The sequence below is a fragment of the Cajanus cajan genome, chromosome 9 (genome assembly GCF_000230855.2).
Source record: "Cajanus cajan strain Asha chromosome 9, NIPB_CcT2T_4, whole genome shotgun sequence".
NCBI classification, from domain to species: domain Eukaryota; kingdom Viridiplantae; phylum Streptophyta; class Magnoliopsida; order Fabales; family Fabaceae; genus Cajanus; species Cajanus cajan.
In genome coordinates this window covers 7,251,885-7,276,317 of record NC_138525.1, presented here as the reverse complement: position 1 = coordinate 7,276,317, position 24,433 = coordinate 7,251,885, and the positions used below count along the sequence as shown (strand labels likewise).

The 24,433-nt window shown below is 34.3% G+C and overlaps 1 protein-coding gene across 1 annotated transcript; it reads left to right on the top strand.

Annotated features, from left to right (window-relative positions):
• Positions 1-18,388: 18,388 nt before the first annotated feature.
• Positions 18,389-22,676, top strand: LOC109788049 (cucumisin). The gene is made up of 10 exons (XM_020346691.3): positions 18,389-18,546; positions 18,683-18,771; positions 18,993-19,087; positions 19,164-19,404; positions 19,506-20,037; positions 20,350-20,453; positions 20,637-20,864; positions 21,058-21,169; positions 21,260-21,473; positions 21,942-22,676. Exons 1-10 carry the CDS (start codon positions 18,415-18,417, stop codon positions 22,475-22,477), a joined length of 2,283 nt encoding a protein of 760 aa, XP_020202280.1. The 5' UTR covers positions 18,389-18,414; the 3' UTR covers positions 22,478-22,676.
• The last annotated feature ends 1,757 nt before the right edge of the window (positions 22,677-24,433 follow it).

Sequence of the window (24,433 nt, the reverse complement as noted above, 5' to 3'; positions counted from 1 at the left end):
CATGATGGTGGGCAGACCATTATGATGTATGATGCATTATTGCATGTGATGTCTTATGACATGTGTATGATTGTTGATCATGATGGTGGGCAGACCATTATGATGTATGATGCATGATTGCATGTGATGCCTATGGCATGAGTCTAGCCTAGGACTTGAGGAGAGGAAAAATATTTCGAACTGGAAGAGCTCACATAGAGTCTCTTGAGAGTGGTGCTTGGATAGGCCACTAATATATGAGAGTGGTGCTCTGGGAGGCCACTGGATTTGGGAGAGTGGTGCTCAGATAGGCCACTGGGTTGGGTGAGTCTCCTCTAAGTCCTTAGCTAGTGTTGGAGCGGGGTATGAGGTCGAGGGTTATTCCCTTAACCAAGTACTCGGGAAGGTGCGTGGATCCTTGCGGATAGTCGGTGGGCGAACTCCACAATTGACTTGGTTAATGCATGCCAAGGTCGTGGTAAGCCCGTACCCAGCTGTGCTATACCTGACGGTGGATCTGGACTTCCAAGTGTGTAAGTGACATCATCCGAGTAAACCCGAGTGAGGATTATATATCCTGTTTAGCTGTGACCGAGCGGGCGCATTGGGCGTGAAAACGGTTGGGGTGGTTTCGGTAGGATGGAATGTCACTTATACAGCTCTATTGTTGTGGAGATCTCCTAGGTGTATGCGTGACGACGCATTAGATGATTGATATGCATTGATATCTGTCATGAGATGCATTTATTGTATGATTATTAATATGATGAAGTGTGGTGTTTGACTTCATGATTGGTGGATTGTATTTTATGCATGAGTAGTATTGGATAGAGTGTATGGTGTGACTCTATGAATACGATTGTGTAATATAGATTATTATGATTCATTTGTGAATTCTAGCTTACCCTTCTGTTTCCATGTGGTGGAACTGCGATGATCATACTTGGTATGGGAGCAGATCAGGGCTAGCTTGGAGTCGAGGTGACCGCTGCGAGACGGGGAGTTTGATCCTCGTGTTAGGGTTACCATTTTGGGTAGCGATTTTTGTCTGTTTGACCGGCACTAGGAAATATTATTTTTGGGATGACTGTACATATATGGCATTTTATTTTGTATTTAAAGAATTTGGTTATTTTTATTCTTATCTATACCTGTATGTATGAGTTATCCAATTTAATATTTTCCTTAGTTCACTAGTAGTAGTGCGATTCCACTAAGTGTAGAGACCATGGCGGGTCGTTACACTTTTATGGTATCAGAGCCGGTCGAGTCTGTTAGGATGCTCTGTGGGGAGTGATCCTTCTATGTTTCTGTTGTGTCATATCTTTGATATGTGTTAATTTTGGTGAGTTGTAGTGGTAAAGTGTTAGTAAAAGAATGTTTGAATTCTTTTAGTATGGTGAGGTCTCAGTTTGATCATATCGCTAGAACTATGGAGATGATGGCCATAGTGATGCAATAGTAAAGTGCTTACTTTGCTTAGATGGAGGTGGGTAGAGCTGCGGTTGAGGCAGCTAGACCGGTGGTCTCTCAGGCAGAGTTTAGGAGATGTTAGCTTCTTCAGTTCAAGGGGGATTCAGATCTTGATGTGGCATATTAGTGGTTGTGTGAGATGGAGAAGATCTTCAGTGTTTTGAGATCTTCTGAGGAAAGGAAGTTGGCCTATGCAATATGTATACTGGCAGGCGAGGCTGAGTACTGGTGGAGAGACACCAAACAAATGTTAAAGAACAGGAGTGTACCTGTTGATAGGGATTGCATTAAGAGAGCCTGTCTGTTCCAGATTATGCTATGAGGTTTGAGCATTTAACTTGTTTCTACTCTCAGGCCATATCTGAGGCTTGGAGATGTAGAAAGTTTGCAGAGGGATTGAGGCACGAGCTGAAGAGGGTCATAGTCCCTATGTCCATAGTGAAGTTTCCTGCCTTGGTTGAGAAGGCAAAGACTGTTGAGAGTTTGGAGGGTGGTAGTAGCAGTGGTAAGGCTGCTAGAGTTCAGGAGGGGAGGCCAGTAGAGGGGACCCTATGACAGACCGGTATAGTCTCAGAGAGGAGCTGTTAGTAGAGAACCTCGACCTGTTACTGCTCAGGGCGGAGCACAGTCGGTGCGGTACTACAGATGTGGAAGAGCACATATGGTTAGAGATTGTTCTCATCCGGGGAATGTTTGCTTCAGATGTGGTAGGCCAGGCCACATCTCTAGAGATTGTCAAACACCGCCGACTTCATCTGGGAGTGCCCCGAGGCCACCTAGACCTACAACTGCGGGGATAGTGTTTACATTATCAGGTGCAGAGGCTTCCACTTCATCAGACTTGGTGAAGGGGATAGGGAAGGCAACAGGTGAGGATGTTTTATTTTTGTTCGATTCTGGTGCCACACATTCATTTATTTTTTGTTGATTGTGTGGGGAGATTGGGTTGTTGGTGTTTGCAGGGCACGTTGTTTTGTATGTATCTACTCTGGCTTCAATTTCTTTGATGACATTGGAGATGTGTGTGAGATTCCTAATAGAGGTGTTTTGGTAGGAGGTTCTGAGTGAACCTGATTGGGTTGCTCATGATAGATATTAACATAATCTTAGGGATGGATTGGTTATCTGTCCATCACATCCTTATAGATTGTGCTCGGAGAAGATTGGTATTTCCTCAGTTGGAGGATGAGGTGTTGTTGTCAGCGGGTCAGGCTGAGTAGTTGATGAAAGATGGAGCTGAGTGCTTCATGTTGTTTGTCGTTTTGAATGATTGAGATGGAGAGGGCCATCACTGGGATTGAGATTGTCAGTGAGTTTCCTGAGGTGTTCCCAGATGATGTGTCGGGATTGTTACCTATGCGTGATGTTGTATTTAGCATTGACCTGGTATTGGGTGCAAGATCGGTATCAGTGGCTTCTTATAGGATGGTTCAAGCTAAGTTGGTAAAGCTGAAGAAACAGATCGAGGATTTGTTGGAGAAATAGTAGTGAGGTCCAATGTTTCTCCTTGGGGTGCCTTGGTACTGTTAGTAGAGAAAGATGGTGGGGCCCGTTTGTGTGATTATCGGCAATCGGTAACTGAATAAATTGACGATAAGGAATAGGTATCCGCTATTGAGAATTGATGAGTTGATGGATCCACTGAGGGGAACTTCGATGTTTTGATGATATATTGGTGTATTCTAAATCTTTGGAGGATCACTATGAGCATTTGAGGTTGGTTTTACAGGTACTGAGAGAGAGGTAGTTGTATGCCAAGCTGTCCAAGGGTGAGTTTTGACTGTCTGAGGTGAGATTTGGGGCATGTGATATCGATAGAGGGGATTACAGGAGATCCAGCCAAGGTGGGGGCTGTGATCCAGTGGGAGCGTCAGAGGACTGTTACGGGGATTAGGAGTTTTGTTGGGTTAATGGGTAACTATCAGAGATTCATGAAGAGTTTCTCTCGAATAGTAATGCCTTTGACTTAACTGACTTGGAAAGATCAGCTTTTAGTTTGGATGGACGCTTGTGAGCAGAGTTTTCAGGAATTGAAGGAGTGATTGAATACTTCTCCAGTTTTGGTGTTACCTAATACTGGTGAGTATTTTGATGTGTGTTGTGATGCTTTTCACCAGGGGTTGGGTTGTGTGTTGATACAGGAAGGAAGAATAGTAGTGTATGCTTCGAGGCAACATAAGACTCATGAGAGGAATTATCCTACTCATGATTTGGAGCTTGCATAGCTATGGTGGTTGCCTTGAAGTCGTGGAGGCACTATCTGTATGATGCGAGATTCAATGTATTTAAGGATAAAAAGGAGTTTGAATATGAGGCAGAGGAGGTGGATGTAATTCCTAAAGGATTTTGATTTCAAAGTTGATGTATATCCTGGAAAGGCGAGTGTGGTAGCAAATGTATTGAGTAGGAAATTCATTCATGTGTCGGTTATGTTGATTAAGGACTTGGAGCTGATTGAGTAGTTTAGAGATTTGAGACTAGAAGTGGAGATTGTCCAAGATCACATTAGTTGTGGTATGATCACCATAACTAATGATTTCTTAAGACAGGTGGGAACTAAGCAATTACATGATCTAGAATTGTTGAGGATTTTGGGATTGCTTGGTATTAAGAGGGCAGCTGTTTTTGAGCTTAGTGCTTTGAGCTTAATGCTGATGGAGATTTTCAAGTGGAAGTGTGATAGTGTCACTAAGGACTTTGTGGTTGAGTTGCCTAGGATAGCTAGGAACAGTGACTCTATCTGAGTGATTGTTGATAGGTTGTTAAAGTGTGCGCACTTTCTTCCTATCAAGAGGTGGTCCTTGGAGAGGCTTGCACAGTTGTATATCAGAGAGATAGTACGGTTGCATGGAGTGTCTTACAGTATTATCTCTAACAGAGATCCAAGGTTTACTTCCCGGTGGGCAGACTCTGCATCAGGCTTTGGGAACAAGGTTGAGGTTGAGCTCTGTTTATCATCCACAGATAGATGGTCAGTCGGAGAGGACAATTCAGTCAATGGAGGATCTCTTGAGAGCTTATGTGTTGGATCATCTGGGTAGCTGGGAAGAGGTGTTACCATTGGTAAAGTTTATTTATAATAACAGTTATCACTTGATTATTGGCATGACACTTTTTGAGACTTTATTTGGCAGGAGGTGTATGACTCCATTATGTTGGTATCAAGAGGGTGAGCCAGTAGTGGTTGGTCCAGAGTTAGTTCTTCAGACTACTGAGATGGTGAGATAAATTCAACAAAGGTTGAGGGCTACCCAGAGTTGATGAAAGTCCTATGCCGATAAGAGGAGGAGACCTCTAGAATTTGATGAGGGAGAGCATGTGTTTCACATTTTATAGTTGAGGAAGTAAATCCCAGATCTGAGTCAAGTGGTAGAGATGGATGAGGTGCAAGTTAGAGAGAACTTGACCTATGAGAAGAGACCGGTAGCTGTGGTTGATCACAAGTTGAAGAAACTTTGTGGCAAATCCATCAGCTTGGTGAGAATTGTTTGGGATGCAGCTACTGGTGAGGTTACCTGGGAGGTGGAGAGTCAATTCAAGGAACAGTATCCATTCCTCTCTTCAGGTAGACCTATTTTCGGGGACGAAAATTCCTATTTGTTGGGGAGTATTGTAACATTGTTAAAAAAAAAAGAAAAAAAAGAAGAAGAGGCTGATTCAGTAGCCCAGAACGGGCCGTTCCCAAATTGGAACGGGCCGTTCCAAGCTACTGAATTGAACTACATATTGTAGTTGAGAACGGGCCGTTCTGGGAAGGAGAACGGGCCGTTCTGGAGGGAGAACGGGACGTTCTGGAGGGAGAACGGGACGTTCTGGAGGGAGAACGGGCCGTTCCGGAGGGAGAACGGGCCGTTCCGGATGAGTTCCGGAGCGGGCCGTTCTGATTTCAGAACTGGCCGTTCTGGGCGTTAATTTTGTGCGTGATTTGGGAGTTCGGAACGAGCCGTTCCGAATTCGGTACGGGCCGTTCTGGGCCAATCCGAAAGTCTATAAATAGGGGGTTGGGGGCCTTCAGGAGTTTTGGAGTTTTTAGAGAGAAGTTTTAGAGAGAAGGTCTCTGGGTCAGTGAGCTCCTTTCTCTCCCAAATTTCTCTGTTTGACTCCTTTTCTCCTCTAGATCACTAACTCCTTCTGACTTTTCTTGAAATTCAGATTAGAAAGCTTGTTTTGGAAGGACTGAAGTTCCGAGTTGAGCCTCGAGGGAAAATTATACTTTTGTTCAGTCTTTGGCTATCTGAGCCAATCTTCAGGTAAAGGAAGCTAGAATGTTTGTTATTTAAGTTGCATGTGAGTTTAGAAACTCAATTGATGCATGAAAGTTGAGGATCTATGGCTGGATCGGAGAATTCGCTAATTGTTCAAAGTCTTGGAAAAATGGGGGTTCTAGTGAATTTGATGCATCAGATGGGTGCATGTTGATTCTAGGTTTATTTAAGTTGTATGGAGTCTATGCATTGTATTTTGTGTTTGCATGTGGCTGGATTTGTTGGTGTGGATGAGAGTTTGTGAACTCTGTTATTGGAATTTAGGCCGGGCGCAGGTTGAATGCGCTAGGCGTGGATGAGTCTTGGGACTCTCAAGCTGGGATTAGGCTGGGCGAGCTCAGGCTACGCCGAGCGTGAATAAGTTTATGAATGAATTGATGCTTATGCATGTTTAAAGTTAAAGTTTTAGATCATGTATGTATGATATATGATGTATGGTGAGGTGTGATTCATATGTATGCTTTGTAATGATACGTATGAATGTTTGAATATGATATGACATGCGTATATGTTCATATGAGTATGATTGTTGATCATAGTGGTGGGCAGACCATTATGATGTATGATGCATTATTGCATGTGATGTCTTATGACATGTGTATGATTGTTGATCATGATGGTGGGCAGACCATTATGATGTATGATGCATTATTGCATGTGATGTCTTATGACATGTGTATGATTGTTGATCATGATGGTGGGCAGACCATTATGATGTATGATGCATGATTGCATGTGATGCCTATGGCATGAGTCTAGCCTAGGACTTGAGGAGAGGAAAAATATTTCGAACTGGAAGAGCTCACATAGAGTCTCTTGAGAGTGGTGCTTGGATAGGCCACTAATATATGAGAGTGGTGCTCTGGGAGGCCACTGGATTTGGGAGAGTGGTGCTCAGATAGGCCACTGGGTTGGGTGAGTCTCCTCTAAGTCCTTAGCTAGTGTTGGAGCGGGGTATGAGGTCGAGGGTTATTCCCTTAACCAAGTACTCGGGAAGGTGCGTGGATCCTTGCGAATAGTCGGTGGGCGAACTCCACAATTGACTTGGTTAATGCATGCCAAGGTCGTGGTAAGCCCGTACCCAGCTGTGCTATACCTGACGGTGGATCTGGACTTCCAAGTGTGTAAGTGACATCATCCGAGTAAACCCGAGTGAGGATTATATATCCTGTTTAGCTGTGACCGAGCGGGCGCATTGGGCGTGAAAACGGTTGGGGTGGTTTCGATAGGATGGAATGTCACTTATACAGCTCTATTGTTGTGGAGATCTCCTAGGTGTATGTGTGACGACGCATTAGATGATTGATATGCATTGATATCTGTCATGAGATGCATTTATTGTATGATTATTAATATGATGAAGTGTGGTGTTTGACTTCATGATTGGTGGATTGTATTTTATGCATGAGTAGTATTGGATAGAGTGTATGGTGTGACTCTATGAATACGATTGTGTAATATAGATTATTATGATTCATTTGTGAATTCTAGCTTACCCTTCTGTTTCCATGTGGTGGAACTGCGATGATCATACTTGGTATGGGAGCAGATCAGGGCTAGCTTGGAGTCGAGGTGACCGCTGCGAGACGGGGAGTTTGATCCTCGTGTTAGGGTTACCATTTTGGGTAGCGATTTTTGTCTGTTTGACCGGCACTAGGAAATATTATTTTTGGGATGACTGTACATATATGGCATTTTATTTTGTATTTAAAGAATTTGGTTATTTTTATTCTTATCTATACATGTATGTATGAGTTATCCAATTTAATATTTTCCTTAGTTCACTAGTAGTAGTGCGATTCCACTAAGTGTAGAGACCATGGCGGGTCGTTACATATCTTGTGTGACTTAGTCATCTTGACTAGACTCTAATAGTGTGTCCTTCTAGTGAGAGTGTGTTGATGGTGTAACTTAACATGTACTCTTAGATTACTCTATGTGTGTTGCTAATGAAATGTCCCATGTGATGTTTTTATTGGTGTCATGTGCATGATAATATATAGTTCGTGTTTATTGCATATGCATCCGTTGTTATGTGGTATTTAATTATGATCTATGAATGAAATATGTTGTTGTTGTTGTTGTTGTTATTACTATTATTATTATTATTATTATTATTATTATTATTATTAATGTGTTATGTTGCTTATGTTTTATTATTTGTGTTTGGTTATCTAATTGCATTTCTACATCGAGGGATAGAGTGAGATATTTCTCACTCCCTTTTATTTTGTGTTGTTTTTCTTAAATTGTTATGTAGGCGATCATTGACATGAGATTGAGAATGTTGGTGTTAAAAATTAGGCTTCAGTGTTGGACTTTACTTTGATAAGACATGTGACATCGAAATGTAACTAAGACTAGGTTAAGATATTTTTTCTATTAATTTATTTTGAAAAATATTAATTTTATTTCCTTGTAATTTCACTTGGTTAGAGTCGTTCGCTTAAGTTGACAATGTGTTACTTTTTACTTAGACACACTTTGATTTTATTTATAAAGAACATGTTATGCATTTTTATATTTATATGTTGTGACATGTGGGATAGATAATATAATAAGATTATCTGACATATTTTAGTATATCTTGTAAGATATATGTGATTATCTAACATATCCTAACATATCTCGTAAGATATATGATATATTTGTAAAAATATAAACAATACAACACGTTTCTTCTTTTCCAAAATTAAAGTTCTTTAGGGTGTCACATAAGATGAATAAATAACTTGGTATATGTTATGCTTCTCATATTCGCTTCTGCATTTTCTATTTTTGCTCCTTTGCTTTAAGCTCAACAGTAAATTGCACCAATCGACTAGCTAGCCATGTGAATTAGTACAGTCATGCCATGCATCTATAATAGAAGACAAAGGTCATAATATTGTTCGTAGGAGACAAGAGGGAACATCACAAAATTTCTATCCATAAATTGTATTAATTGAATTCTAGTTCTCTTTATTCCATATCCTATACACCGCACAATTGGAACTAACTTGTGCAAAATAGACCAGACATGTGCTTCATATTTACGGCTTCATATAATTTCAAATCAATACAATCTCCCAACCCCAATAAATAGATCAGACATGTGCATCATCTACGTACAGTAGTCAAAGTCTTAGACATTGAAACTTTCTGTATTAGACATTGTATATGTCACGCTATGTGTATAAGAGTTTATGTTAGTGTTGTCCGTTAAGCTTTAATTTTTATAAACTTGACACTCATATGCTCAATCCTTTATATGAATGAGGAGGCACGTTGAAGATCTATGTTAACTTAGTGATGTAGCTGAAGTATATATAATAATTAAAGGATAACACTTACAGCACAATAAGTGCTTTTGGTATTGTTTTTTATTTTTAATAATAAAAATGGAGTTTCACTTAAATAATATACATAATAAAAAGTTTCATTAAATGCAACATATATTATCAAAATAAAACTTAAATTATTATTAAAAAAAAATACGAACAATACCATAAGGACTTATAGTTTTGTCCATAAGTAAAATAGGGCACAAATTAATTCAAATTCTATGAAGATCACCCTTTGCAGTGGCGACTAGCTCTCACTTTGTTGATATGGTTACTCGATAACATTTCTAACCTTTAAAAATAACAAACAAATTAAATTGCTCCCATAATTTTGAATCCCAATATAGCAGTTATTGATGCAACTTGACAGAGTTAAGTTTCCATACGATGTTAAATTGTAGCAGCACATGTTCTGAAAAATTCTTAGAGAGAGTTCCCCACTCCTACATCTTTAGGTGATAATGTTGTCCTTCTCAGTCCAAAAAATGCAGCCTCAAATTTATAGTAAAAGGAATAATATCTTGTTTCTGATATCATCTTTGGCTGCAAGTTTAAAGTCTAATATGATTCTCAGGGCTATAATAATCTGGAAAGCTGTTTTGGTAGGTCCTGTACAATGTGTATAGATTAGGATTAGTTAGCTTATAATGGTTCTTTTGGAAGACATAATTGCACAAATATGCTTCTGTCAGGAATATATACTTTCAAATTAATGCAAACAAGTACACATATTTCTGGGGAAGTCACTGTGGCATTGTTTGATTCCCAAACAAGATCATCTTCCTAATATTAGTGTCCAAATAAGTTTTACACTGAAATCCAAAATATTTTCTTCTGTTTATGTGGTGGTTACTTGCTTTAAACTTGAAAGAAGGAAAAATGTGATTGGAAACATGTTCTAGGGCATATTTAGTCTTTTTGGTACATTAGGGCATATTTAGTTAAACATCTAGGTAAGTATTTCTTGGAGAAAAAATAAGAAAAAAAATGTTTTTCTATCAATTAAATTTAACTTATGTATAAATTAAATTGTAAAAAGTCTTTAATACTAATTTTGTTTCTTAATTTATATGTAAACCTAGTTTTAACTTGTGAAAAAAATTATGATCAATAAATTAAAATCATAATAAATAAATATTTTTTTTTATCATAAAAATATATTTTATATTTATGATAAATAATTATAAGTTTAATACATCATTTTATTCCTAAAATTTTTGAGAATTTTTAATTAGATTTTTAAACAGAAAAAAAATATATTTATGTTCATCATCTTTTTATATTTTGATAATTTAATTTTAAGAGCTTGAAATTCATTTACCATCACAAAATTTTACAAAATATTCATTATATCTCCATGCTGGGACAGCCACATTAAGTTACTATTTTATATCATCATTCTTATAAATTAAGTTTTAGTTACTGCTTGAAAAAAGTTTCTTCATAATCTCCTTAACCATAAAATTCTGGAAAAGTAAGAAATTTTAATGGATAAGAATTAAAATTTTATAAATATGAGAATATAAAAATTATTTTGTGAAATTTCATAGATTATATCAATGAAACTCTAATTCCAGGATCTAAATTATCAAATATAAAAAAATGCAAGCCGTAATTATATATATATATATATATAATTTTTTTTCTTTAAGAATCTAATTAAAAATTCTTTAAAAAATTTAAAAAATAAATAATATATTAAACTTAATTTATACTGTAATACAAAATTATTTTTAACTATGGATGATTTTTATGTTGGTATATTGTCGTTGTTTAAAAGCTTAGCTGAATATTTACCGAAAGCAAATGTCGAACACAACAAATGTTACTTGTTTATTGTTAATTTGAACGTCCACGAAAACTATCATTACCCAATATAATTATTTCAAGGTTGGTTATAGGTATAGCTAGCACATGTCATATTTGTGCTTACTATACAAGCTACAAGCTACAAGCTACAAGCTACAAGCTACAAGGGTCATGGGGAAATAGGGAATAATACCATCTCTGTTATTTATTTAACTTTTTCTTATGACTCTTTGGAAAGAAATTGAATACTTTTATTTCCTAAAGTATCAATAATTTGTTTTGTCCAAGATAGTAAGGGTTGGCTTTTGGAGTTGTGCCCTCAAGTACCAGTGCCATGTGCTTTTATTGTATTCAAAGGGGTAAAGCATTGACAACGATCGTGAATGCCCTCCAAATTAATGGTTCCATTTCCCTCCAAAACACTAAAAAAGAAAAAGAAAGTGTGACAAAGGGGAACATTCCATCTCCTGATGAAAAAGACTTGTTTTGATATTTTGCCAAATTGCTTGGAAAATGGAGCATAGTTCCATGCTAAAATCAAATTCTCATAAATGATTTTTAGATGTAAATTAGAGTACATAAATTATAATAAAAATTAATTAATAAAATATTTTTTATCAATGTAAAAATTTAAATTTATTCTTGTATAATATTTTTTATGCTATTTTATTTTTTATTTAAAATATATTATCATAATAAATTTATCAATATTACAAAATTGTGATTTTCATAATATTTTATTTTAAACCATAATTATTATTTTAGCTTATATTTGCACATGATGAATGTTTGATATTTATAACTAAATTTATAATAAATAAATTATTTTAAATACATATATTATATTATATTTTAAATTTATGATAAAAAATTTATGTTATGATTCAAAGTTATTTTTTATTATTTATAATTTCTTCTAAAAAAAATTAAAAATTAACTATTAGAAATAAATATGAAAAAAGTACATTGAAATAAATAAGAAGTTAGGAAAAATATCTACAATAACTTTCATTGAATAAAAAATTCTAAAAATAGATAGTTTATAAAAATGCTTCATTCAATATAATTATTATAATTTATATAGAAAGAGGAGAAATATAGATTAATAAATTGGAAAGTCTTATTGTTTTTTTTAGTTTTTTTTTAAAATTGATTCTTCATATATTTTTAACTTTTTAATTAATATATTTTTAAAATTTTTAAAATATTAATATATAAAATTTAAAAGACATTAATACTTTATATTTGTGAAAATATTTGAGAATATCAGTGAGACGGGAGTCTATTATGGTTATATCTGTTTGAAGTACTTTCTATATACTTAACGAGTAACGACATATCACATTTGTGAATTGATGCATGTGTTGCATTGTTTTTCTATTTTTGGATTTAATATTTCTTTAGCTGATTTAATTTATTTTAGATAAATTATTATTTTTAAAATCATTTTAACATTTTATTTGTAAATAAATATTTATTCACGAAGAATGTGTTGTAAATTAAGCATTGGGATGACAACTGTATCGCAAATAGAGCTGTGGATAATAAATAGTTAAATTAAATCAAACCATAATTTAAATTAATTTATATTTGAAAATTTAAATAACATAATTTTTTTAATATTCAATAATGTATTTTCCAAATGAATAGTTATTCAGTTTTTAACACTAGTTTAGGTCTTTTTTTACAGCAACACTGGTTTAGGTTAAAAGTACTCGATCTTTAAAAATAATTTTTATTATAAATTAGATTTAAAATTTTGTTTTTATTATACATTGATTTTTTTTAATAAGAATCAGCTGTTTTAATGTTTTTAAATTTATTTTTAAAACTAATTTTAAAATAAGATTTAGTTTGAAAATTAATTACCTTGTAATGTTATTTTATCCGGTATATATAATTTTCAAAACAAACACTCATATTACACTTGACCAAAACATTTACTATCAACCATCATTTACATTGTACCATCATTATCAATAATGTTATCATCATCATCCTAGTTATTATCACCATTCACAATGCTATTACTAATATTGTAACATCCCGAATTTTCTACTAATACAATGTTGAATATTATTATTTTTATATAGTTATTTTTGTTAATTAAAGGGGTTTTATAGAAGTTTGTATTAATTTAAAATTATTTATGAAAATTTTATACAAAGTTAATTCTGATTTTTTTTAGGCCCAGAACGGCCTGTTCCGAAAAGCGGAACGGATTGTTTCCAAAAAACGGAACGGGCTGTTTCAAAAAGTGGAACGGGCCGTTCCAAAGGATGAAAGTGAACTATTTTGAAGGACTAGAACGGGCCGTTTCAAATGGTGGAATGGGCCGTTCCAAATTTGTAAAAACGTTTAATTGGGTTTTTCCAGAACGGGCCGTTCCCAAAGTGAAACGGGCCGTTCCAGAGTAATAAAAATGCCTAGAAAGTTAAGGTAGAAACGGGCCGTTCTGCTTATGGTCAATCAAGGTTAACACAAACCCCAGAACAGGTCGTTTTGATTTCAGAACGGGCCGTTCTGCTTTTTGGAAACGGGCCGTTCCGATTTTGGAACGGGCCATTCCCGTTTAAAATTTTACGTATATTTGAAGGCTCCGGAACGGGCCGTTCCGAAATTAGTACGGGCCGTTCCGGGTGCGCCAGGATGCCTATAAATAGGAGGCAGGGGGGGTGAAAAAATTATACTGAGTGAGAAGGAAAAATCTTAGAGAGAGAAAGAGGAAGAGAGAGAGAGAGAGAAAGAGAAAGAAAGAGAGAGAAAGGAAGAGGGAATCCAGAGGAGGAGGCCCTGCCCAAGTTTCAACTCCGCTTATCCAGGTAAGGGGGGAAGTGAGAAACCTCGCTCGGGGGTGTAGGGATAATTGTTGGATAGTTTGATTTTCGGATTGGCCCCCAATCCCTTGCCTGTTGTTCTGTTTTTCTGTTTGCTCTACTTTGTTCCTTGTTACTTTGTTCTGTGTTACTTTGTTTTGTGTTACTTTGTTCCTTGTTACTTTGTTCTTTGTTACTTTGTTCCTTGTTACTTTGTTCCTTGAAAGTAATAAATGAATATGGAGTTAATGCTAAAATTAAATGTTTTAATATGAAAAAGAATGTTCTCTGTGAATTCCTATGCGGACCTTATGAGGAGTATTTATGACATGACCATGTGAAATATGGACAAATGACATGAGACCTAAGAATGGACTATTGAGACAAGTTATGATTATGAGAACATGAAAAATGATGACATGATATACTTAATGAAATTCTGTAATAAGTTAAATGTTGAGTTAATGAAATAATAAATGTGTGACATGCATCATATGCATATATTACTCCAGGTGTGCCGCTGAGGCCGCATACCAGTGATGCTAACAAGGTGTACCTCAGAGTCACCGATAGTTGTGATATGCTAACAAGGTGTACCTTAGGGTCACCGACAGTTGTAATATGCTAACAAGGTGTACCTTAGGGTCACTAACAGTTGTAACATGCTAACAAGGTGTACTTTAGGGTCACCGACAGTTGTACAGGTGTGCCTTAGGGTCACCAGTGATGATATGTGAAACTTCCTTATGGTGCCACATGCATGCATTTATGAGTCGAGTCCATGACATCATTGCATGACAAATAAGTGTATATGTGTTGTGGATTATGTATGTGTATTATCTACATGTGACTTATATTTGTTGTGTGTGTGTGCTATCTAACCTTTATTTCTGCACTTGAAACTGAGTGAGATGTTTCTCACTCCCTTGTTATTTTTGTATATGTTTAAATTATGTTACAGGTGATCAGCATCATGAGGATGTTGGTGGTGAGGCTTGAGGCTTAAGGCTTCAGTGGGGCATGCTCTGATAGGATGTGACATCGGGCATAACTAGGCTTATTTTGGATGTTATTGTATTAAAAAGCTTTAATTTTCTCTTCTTTTGTAAATTTGAACGTTCTTGAGAAAAGATCAAAATGTACATCTTTGTCATATTATTTTTATGAATTGAAAGTTATAAATTAATTCCTAACTAGGAGGCACTGCCACCTTTGCTAGAATTAATTCTATATTTTCTTTTATATGACTTCTTAAGTTTTGATACTTATATGTTGACTTTTTATGATTTATGAGTTACGAATGTGAATCTTCTACCTTAAGATATTTGAGACAATTGTTTTATATAGGAATATGTTGTTAACTATGAAAGATTTTATTTACTTCAAAAAGAAATTTTTTTTTTGTTTACTCTTATATATTATTTGGTAGGAAGGGAGTAAAGGAGAGGGGAGAGAGATTTTATAAACTTTTATAGTTTGATTCAATTTTTAAGTAGAGTGAGAGGGATAAAATCACTCTTTATCTAATTTTACTTCTAGTATTAATGAATTTAGAAGGGAAGAGTTTTAAATATATATTAATGTTCAAATCTATAAATTCAATAATGTAAAAACTAAAAAATATTTCATTAACTAAAGCAAAAACTAAGTGGAAATATATCACATTAAAACTCTCCAAATAACAAGGCTAAAAACTAAAAATAATTACAAAGAATACTAATTGAAATGGAAATATCTTAAAAGAAACTAAATTCATAATGCAAGGATAAAAGAAAAATAATCTCTAACTAAAACTTTGATGTCACATCCTATTAGAGTGATCCTAAAATAAAATTCAAACTCTTCCATAATTAAATTTACTAGTGTAAACAGGCAAAACACAAGATAACAAAAGAAAAGAAGAGTGAGAAACTTCTCACTCCAACTACCGATATAAGAAATGACTGGATAGGCACAAACATACAAAAACATACTATAAAGCATGCATGTAATTCAACATCAATGATTCCATCTATAACATTATATCAATTGAAGCAATATTCATTCAATCACATTCTAATACATTAGATCTCTTCATATATCAAAGTCACAATTCAAACACAATATGTTCATACAAGAATAAAGACTTTCCTTAAAACTACATGTATGTGACACTAGTAAAATTACTTTATCCCTATCAGAAGACTAAGTAGATTATGAGGACATGTCAAGTCATAATCATCACAACACTCTACAATAGGAGAAAATACACCAATGACACATTGGGACAATTATGTTTCGCAAGTTTCAGCCCCATGCATACAAACGGGCAAGACCAAGTCTCCCAAACCTAGTTGTCTCCAAGGTCACGAATCTCCAAACTATTACATAAGGGAACCTTTTCTAGTAGTTTATTTCACATCGTACCCATCACAAAACACATTATGTATATGATGTATGTCACATAGATTTTATGCATGGTCATACTAGTCACATTTACACGTATACATTGTTTCTCATAACATTAGTCACATCACTGCTAAAATATACTTAGGCTTATTCACATAATCACTTTACACGATGTCATATTTCACATACTTGAAAGGTTCATCCCATACTTTCACACTTTTCTACACTACATACATAATTCAATCATCTCAATTAATCAACTTACATAGCCCATCAATCAAGGGTCACAAATTAATTAGTTTTACATTTTCAGCTATAGGCACAAGATAGTGCTTGATGAGGGATACCCTACGTTTGATGCAATCAAGTCGCAAGCCTCTAGAAAAATCATGCTTGATGTGATTCTCCTGCACCTAACGAATTTACAATAGGGAGCCTCCGTGTTTGGCGTGACTAAGCTCATACCCAACGCTAATGACATCACAAGCATTTTGTCACACTAATGCAAGGTGTGTATCTCCCCACGTCCAGCGTGATCATCACAAAGGTGCTATATAGCCTTCGCGCACGATGACTCCAACATGGCACCCAACGCAATATCTAAAATGTCTAATTTGCATAATTTATGAGTCATTCTCGAATTGAGTCTCATGAATTTTACAAATTCTTTTTAGAAAAAAGGTATCTATGCTCTAATTAATTCATTCTTATTATAAGGGTTTCCTATTTGTAATTATTTCTGCAATAATTTGATTTATACTCGTCCTTAAGATCCTTCTGAAAACTCACAAACACTCACATATTTACAACTATAGGTAATTCTAGGAATCAAAAATGTAATCACAACTTATTAACGCATTCAGAACACTGAGAAATTCACAAACAACATAGAATCACAAATAGAGACAAAATCATAGATCATAAATACAATTATACCAAAACAACGCAATTATAAATCAAATGAACAATAGATACATATCATAGTTAAGTTTGAGTTTAATCCCTCATGCATTCAAATGAAACACAAATGAAATTGAGGGTCAATCTCACTATCCAACAGAACTCAAAATGAGGTTCTCACTCCCCTCTTACCTCAATGATCGTCAAACTCTAGATGCAGATATTTAAAATTGTCTTCAACTATCTTTGGTTCTCCCTCCTCAATGAGAAGAAAGAAGATGAATACTCTCAAAAGTAGAACTTTTGTACATATGATACAAAACTCTTTGTTATTTGAGTTTTTAATTTTTTGTTATATTAAATAAATGGGTATTAACATATGTAACTTCCAATATTATTTGGCTCCTTTGCATATTATTTTCTATTACATAAATGATTTTCATATTAAATCTTTTTTTCATTGACATTCTTTTGTTCTTAAAAAAAATTCTTAATGCAGAAAAAAATAAGGTTATCAATTTTTTTGTTGACTTTTTTTAATAAAATTGACCCTCAAGTCTTATAAAATTATGAAAGTTTTACGATGAGATAAATTTAAAAGATGATAATGTAAAATATTATATGTTGTATTAAATTATGAATTAAAAACCCTTATACAACAATGTCATCAAGGAAAAAATTTATTGCTAACATTGTTATTGGGAAAGTTAAATGGAGACTTAACCTGTGTATAATATTTTTATAACTTTCTGTCAGAGTACAACAATCTCTCTAATATTGAGATGTTAATGTTTAATGAGAAGATCATTTTTTAGCTATTTTTAAAAATATTTTTTAAGTTATTATAACAAGTATGTTTTCTTCAATTGTAATTTCTTATTAAAATATTTTATTTATAGTACACGTTTTACAATATAAAAATATTCAAACATGTATATATGAAGAAAGTTTGATATGAAAGTTATATATTTACAAATTTTATATGTAAATTATTATAGATTTATATAAAAAAAATAAGTATATTTACTTTTTTTAATATGCAAATTATTGTAAGTTTATATAACAAATTAGTATATATATATATATATATATATATATATATATATATATATATATATTACGTATAAAAATTGTTAGTTTATTTATCTATTATCAATCACAAATACTTAAAAATATTCGCATAACAAAAATTTCACGAATGCAAATATTTGTTTATTGAGCGTATATGTTATATTTTAATCACAATATACTAGAATAAGTAAATCAAGAAAATGGGTTATAGGCTCTAATATCATATTAAATTTGGTTTCGTCTAAAAATCAATTGATATTAAGAGAATTTGTCCAATAGATATATAAACCACATCTAAATAATTGAGACAAGCAATCAATGTGAGACTTCCCAACAATTTTGAGGTCCGTAAGAGTATATAAACACACATCATCTACTAGTTACTCCACTATGATGTTATTAGTCGCTACTACCCTGAACCTGACGATGGAAAATAGATCCTCAACTCTTCTTTTGCTTCTCCTCCTATGTTTTACTTCACTAGTGCTGAAATGTCACTCAAATTCACCAGATGACCTGAAGGTTAATAACTATTAGCATAACTTTCATTTACTATGGTGAAACTTGCTCAAATTGCCATTGTCCATTTCTTTTATGGCTTAACTTAGCCAACAACGTTTGCATTTTCTTGTTTATGACAATGATGTTCTGAATGCAGACTTACATAGTCTACACTGGCAACAGAATGAACGATAAAGTTTCTTCATTGTCCCTTTACAAAAACATGCTACAAGAAGTTGCAGACAGGTTATTATTCCATCATAATTTTGAGCAATTAAGTTTTGAACTAGTTTGTGTGACTAGTCTTGCAACAAAAGTTTGTCAAAGACATAAAAGAAGAATTGTAATATAATGAGTCTCTAAAGTTGAAGTTGGAAGTTTAGTGCAAACTGAATTTTAGGAAGAAAATACTGAACTAGAAAAATTCATCTTTGACTAATTTTCTTGATTTGTGTTCACAATTTCAGCAATGCTGCACCTAAGACTGTACTGCACCACTACAAGCGTAGTTTCAGTGGCTTTGTTGTGAAGCTAACAAAGGAAGAAGCTGATAGAATGGCTGGTGAGAAACTAATCTATCCTCTAGAAAACTCTATTTGGATTTGTAGATTCACTAACCAAGAAAATTGGTAATGTAGCACTTGATGGAGTGGTGTCTGTCTTTCCTAATGAAAAGAAACAACTACACACGACAAAGTCTTGGGATTTTATTGGCTTTCCACAAAACGTGGAAAGAAGAAACACTGAAAGTGACATCATTATTGGACTAGTTGACTCTGGAATCTGGCCCGAATCCGAGAGTTTCAATGACAAAGGGTTCGGTCCACCACCTAGTAAATGGAAGGGCACTTGCCAAGCCTATAATTTCACTTGCAACAAGTATTATACTTGAACTAACTAACTCCTCAAGCTGCTTAGAGAAGACATGCAAAATAAGAAGTACACTATACTAATTAACAAATGTTGCTATGTTCTTGCAGTAAAATAATTGGTGCCAAGTACTATAGAATTGATGTGGATGATACTGACAGGTTCAAGAGTGAAAAACATCTCCAATATTCTCCAAGAGACACACAGGGTCATGGGACTCATACAGCATCAACAGCAGCTGGGAACACAGTTAGCAGGGCAAGCATGTTAGGCCTTGGAGAAGGAACATCAAGAGGTGGTGCCACGTCAGCACGCATTGCTGTCTATAAAGTGTGTTGGGAAGGTGGATGTGATACTGCAGCCATTCTTGCTGCATTTGATGATGCAATTGCCGATGGTGTGGACATATTGTCACTGTCACTTGGAGGAGACAATGATATGAACTATTTTTCAGATGAACTTTCCATTGGAGCATTCCATGCCATGAAAAATGGCATACTGGCAGTATTTTCAGCAGGGAACAGTGGTCCAATTCCTGCAACCGTAACGAATTTAGCACCTTGGTCAATTGCAGTGGCTGCTAGCACCATAGACAGGAAGTTTGTTACCAGGGTTGAATTAGGAGACAACAGAACTTTTGAGGTGAAGTACCTTCCCTATCCAATGTTCAAGAACAAGCCTTACTTATTTCAAACATGCCTTATACAAGTTTTAAAGTACTTTTAAGGGTTTCTTTACGAAAAACAGTCTTTATTTTTAAATAGAGAAGTTTTCAAAAGTCTTTTTAGACTATATGATCCGTATTGGTGAGTTCAAAATTTAAGGTCACATCATAGCCTCTTTCCTTGACTGCAAGCTAAGCTAACTCGGTTTGTAATTGATCAACCTTTAACTATAACTTATCTTTAAATAAAATTGTAAAATCTGCTCTCATTCTCTTTGTTTCATTTTTAGGGAATCTCGGTAAATACATTTGACCTTAAGGGAGAATTCTACCCTATAATCTTTGGTGGAGATGCACCAAATACTAAAGCAGGCATGGATGAATCTTCATCCAGGTAACTTAACTATCCTTGATGTCCTTGAACTAAACATGTAAAAGTTAAAAAATGAACGTTATGGTCAAAGGAAAACAATGTAGTACATATAAATAATCTTGTGTGCTCCAAAGTGGCATTGTTGAATAAAGGAAACGTTCCAAAAATCTATAATTTGTTAATGATATTATTCCCACATTGCAGGTATTACTCATTCAATTCATTGGATTCAAATTTGATGAAGGGTAAAATTGTTCTCTGCGAGGGAGGAAGCATTGATATGTCCGGGTCAGCCACCCTCAACGCTGGTGCTGTTGGTTTCCTGTCACAGGGTCAAAGTGGAAGAGATGTTCCAATCACTTGTGGCTTGCCTGGGTCTTACCTTGATTTGAAGGATGGTGCCAGTGTATACGACTACATAAAATCTACAAGGTATCAGTTGTATGTTTTAGATACTAGTAACGAGATTCAACTCAGTTGGTTAAACAGTGTGCGTGAGTTGTTGTAACTCGTTAGTACTGAGTTCCATTCTTGCAAATAAAAGAAAGATACAGAGTACACTAACCACCATTTAGAGTACCTGTACCACACTTGCTTAAGTGAATTGCTTGAAAAAACCATGCAGGGATCCCATTGCAACCATATTTAAGAGCAATGAGATAAAAGATACTTTGGCCCCCAAGGTAGCCTCTTTCTCATCAAGGGGTCCAAATTTAATTACACCTGAAATTCTCAAGGTACATTTCTGTGAATGAATAATCAAACATATCTCTATCATGTAACAGTATTTGTCATGACTATTATTTATTTTTGGTTTAATGTTGTAGCCGGATTTGATAGCTCCTGGAGTTGACATTGTGGCTAGTTGGTCTCCACTTGGCTCTGCTACTGGAACTCTTGGAGACGAAAGAAAATTAGAGTTCAATATTATCTCAGGAACATCAATGTCTTGTCCCCACGTGTCAGGTGCAGCAGGGTATGTCAAATCATTTCATCCTACTTGGTCTCCTGCTGCTATCCGTTCAGCTCTAATGACAACAGGTAACAGAAATCAACGTGACACATCACACACCTGATTTCATACGCGAAGAGTAGTACTCGACTTAAGGACTTCACTTTTTGCCACTCATGTTTCATCACTTAGCAAATTTTGCCTCCATCATGCAAATCGTACATTTTCTTTTTCAACTTTTAAATTTTGGTATATCTTTTTACTACTAGATTAGTTGACCAATAATATATCATGTTAATTATTGATGTAACATATATCACATTATCATACACATATCATATCTACAATACATATCAGTGATCAATATGTCAAGATGACAAATGTATGAAATTTTATGACAAAATGTGTAATTTTATAAATTGGATAACAAAATTTCGTCAAAATATGAGTGTCAATTAAGTCAAAATTTCAATCATTTTTAAAATAAAAAGTTGCTTATAACATGTTCTGTGCCCAAAATAAGCTAATTCAAAGACATTACTACTTGCTCCATGCAGCTAAGCCTATGAGAGCCAATAATAACCGTGATGCTGAATTCGCATATGGAGCAGGGCAAATTGATCCTTCCAAGGCTTTGAAACCCGGTCTGGTGTATGATGCTGGTGAAAGTGACTATGTAAGATTTTTATGTGGACAAGGGTATAGTTCAAAGATGTTACAACTCATCACAGGGGATAGCAGCTGTTGTTCTTCTGAGACAACTTATGGAACAGCAAGGGATCTAAACTACCCTTCATTTGCTCTTCAAGCCACACACGGCAAGCCCAATGTAAGTGGCAGTTTCTACAGGACATACACAAATGTAGGGTCACCAACGTCCACATATAAAGCCATTGTGACTGCTCCTAGAGGACTTAAAATCCAAGTTAAGCCGAGTGTTTTGCCATTCACTTCTATTGGCCAAAAGAGAACGTTTGTGCTTAGTATCAATGGATCAATAGACGCAGCTATTGTGTCAGGTTCTTTGGTTTGGGATGATGGTGAATTCCAAGTGAGGAGTCCCATTGTTGTGTTTGATGTACCAATACCATAGTGGCAGGGTTTTTGCTTTGAATAAGGACAAGCATTTGCGTTTGTATTGAAAAGGCAAGTTTGAGCTATGCACATTTCTGTTACATTGTGCACAATGGAATAGTTCAAAAAAGTTGCATGACATGGCTTATAGCCATGCATAGTCTAGAACATCCTAATTAACTTTGAGGCTTTCTACTCTAAAAACGGCTCTATTTGCTACTCTTTTGTCTGAACTACCAAGCATTGAATAATCAAAATGTCATAAAATCCACAATATATAATAGTAATAGGCAAAATAATGGTTGGGTAAATCAACTAATTTTTGTTTCTATATTTTTTTACAACCACAAAAAGTCTTAATTATCCTATCAAATGACAATTTTCAGGAATTATTTATATTTTCTTTATTTAACTTAAAAAAATAATACAAGTGAGAGAAGCTTCAGCCCATTATGAAATTAGGACTAAATAAAAATTTAAAAGAGGTTAAAATAAATAAATTAGGGAGAAAAAATTGAGCATCCGTTATTGGTGCATCTAAACTTCATTATTCTTCTCTTTATATTGTATATTGTATTCTGAAAACCTGAATACAAAAATATGGGAAGCGAAAATCTAACAAAATGAACCACCGGAGGAACTTAGATCCTCTCTTGCAATTTTCTCTCTCCAGTCTCTCTCCTACAATATTAATAATTATGAGATATATTTAATGACTCCAATTTAATCTTATAATTAATATAATTTCTTAAATGATTAAATTTAAGTCATTAAATATATCTAATGACTATTAATGTTGCTGGAGAGAGGCTGGAGATAGAAAATTGCAGGAGAGGATCCAAATTTACTAGCGAGTGACGAAGCCCCTGTTTGTCTAACTTTTTTTTTTTTTGTTTTTTTGTTTTTTTATTTGCTGCTATTTTTGTTACGGTGGTTCAGTCTGCATTGGTGAAATGGGCCAAAATGTTTATGGACAAGTCATACTGTAAATAATTGGGCCATCATTTTGTCTGAAGGATAACGGCCTGGTGCCAGCTTAGTTTTTGTGCCACTGGGTGTGAGTTAATCGTTGAATTTAGATTTTGCATCATATGTTTGAAAATTAAATGATTAAATATATTTTTAGTCCCTCAAATTTAATATAAGTATGTTTTTAGTCTTTTAAATTTAAAATTGATATTTTTAGTTCTTATAATTTTAAAAAAATTTATTTTAATTTTTATATCCAAATTTTGATAAAAAAGTCTGATAAATACTGTCGCATAAAATTTATTAATGTCTTTATTAGTAAAAATATAATATTAAATTCAGCTGTTGTTATATAATTGTTTTAACCTTTCTCTTTTAAATATGTTATTAGTGACTTTAAGAATTAAAATAAATTTTTTGAAAATTACAAAAACTAAAAAGAATAATTTTAAATTTGAGAAACCAAAAATAAATTTATCCTAAATTTGAGAGACTAAAAATATATTTAAATTAAAATTAAAATAGTTTTTTCCTGTTGGAATTTCATTTTTGCAATCCTTTTCTCCTATCTACATCCCTGTGTTTTATGTGTCATTTTTTCCATCTCTAAAAATATCCATGTACACATGGTTGATTTAACTTTACTTTTTTCTCTATGAAAATTTTTTTATAAGAGAAAGAGGTTATCTTAGGGGATTCCGATATTTACACGTTTTCATTAGTTGATTTTTCTCATACTTGACACTTGCATTCTTCTTCCTTTTCTTTCAATAAAACCGAAAGCTAAAGTTTTCTTAATTCTGAAACCAAAAGAATAATTAGTTGACTGCATTATAGTTAAACCACAATTCATATGGATATATATATATATATATATATATATATATATATATATATATATATGATACGCTTTTTACTCTTTATTACTAGTAAGACTGATATACTTACTACAATCTTAACAATTGTAATGAGAATCGAAGTACAAAATTATCTCTCTATAATGGTT

What these genes read in the sequence shown, in the direction of transcription:
- LOC109788049 (XM_020346691.3), top strand. Translation starts at nt 18,415, where the DNA reads ATGATGTTATTAGTCGCTACTACCCTGAACCTGACGATGGAAAATAGA. An exon ending in GACTACATAAAATCTACAAG is followed by an intron (nt 20,865 to 21,057) that starts GTATCAGTTGTA and finishes AAAACCATGCAG; the next exon opens with GGATCCCATTGCAACCATAT. An exon ending in TTCAGCTCTAATGACAACAG is followed by an intron (nt 21,474 to 21,941) that starts GTAACAGAAATC and finishes TGCTCCATGCAG; the next exon opens with CTAAGCCTATGAGAGCCAAT.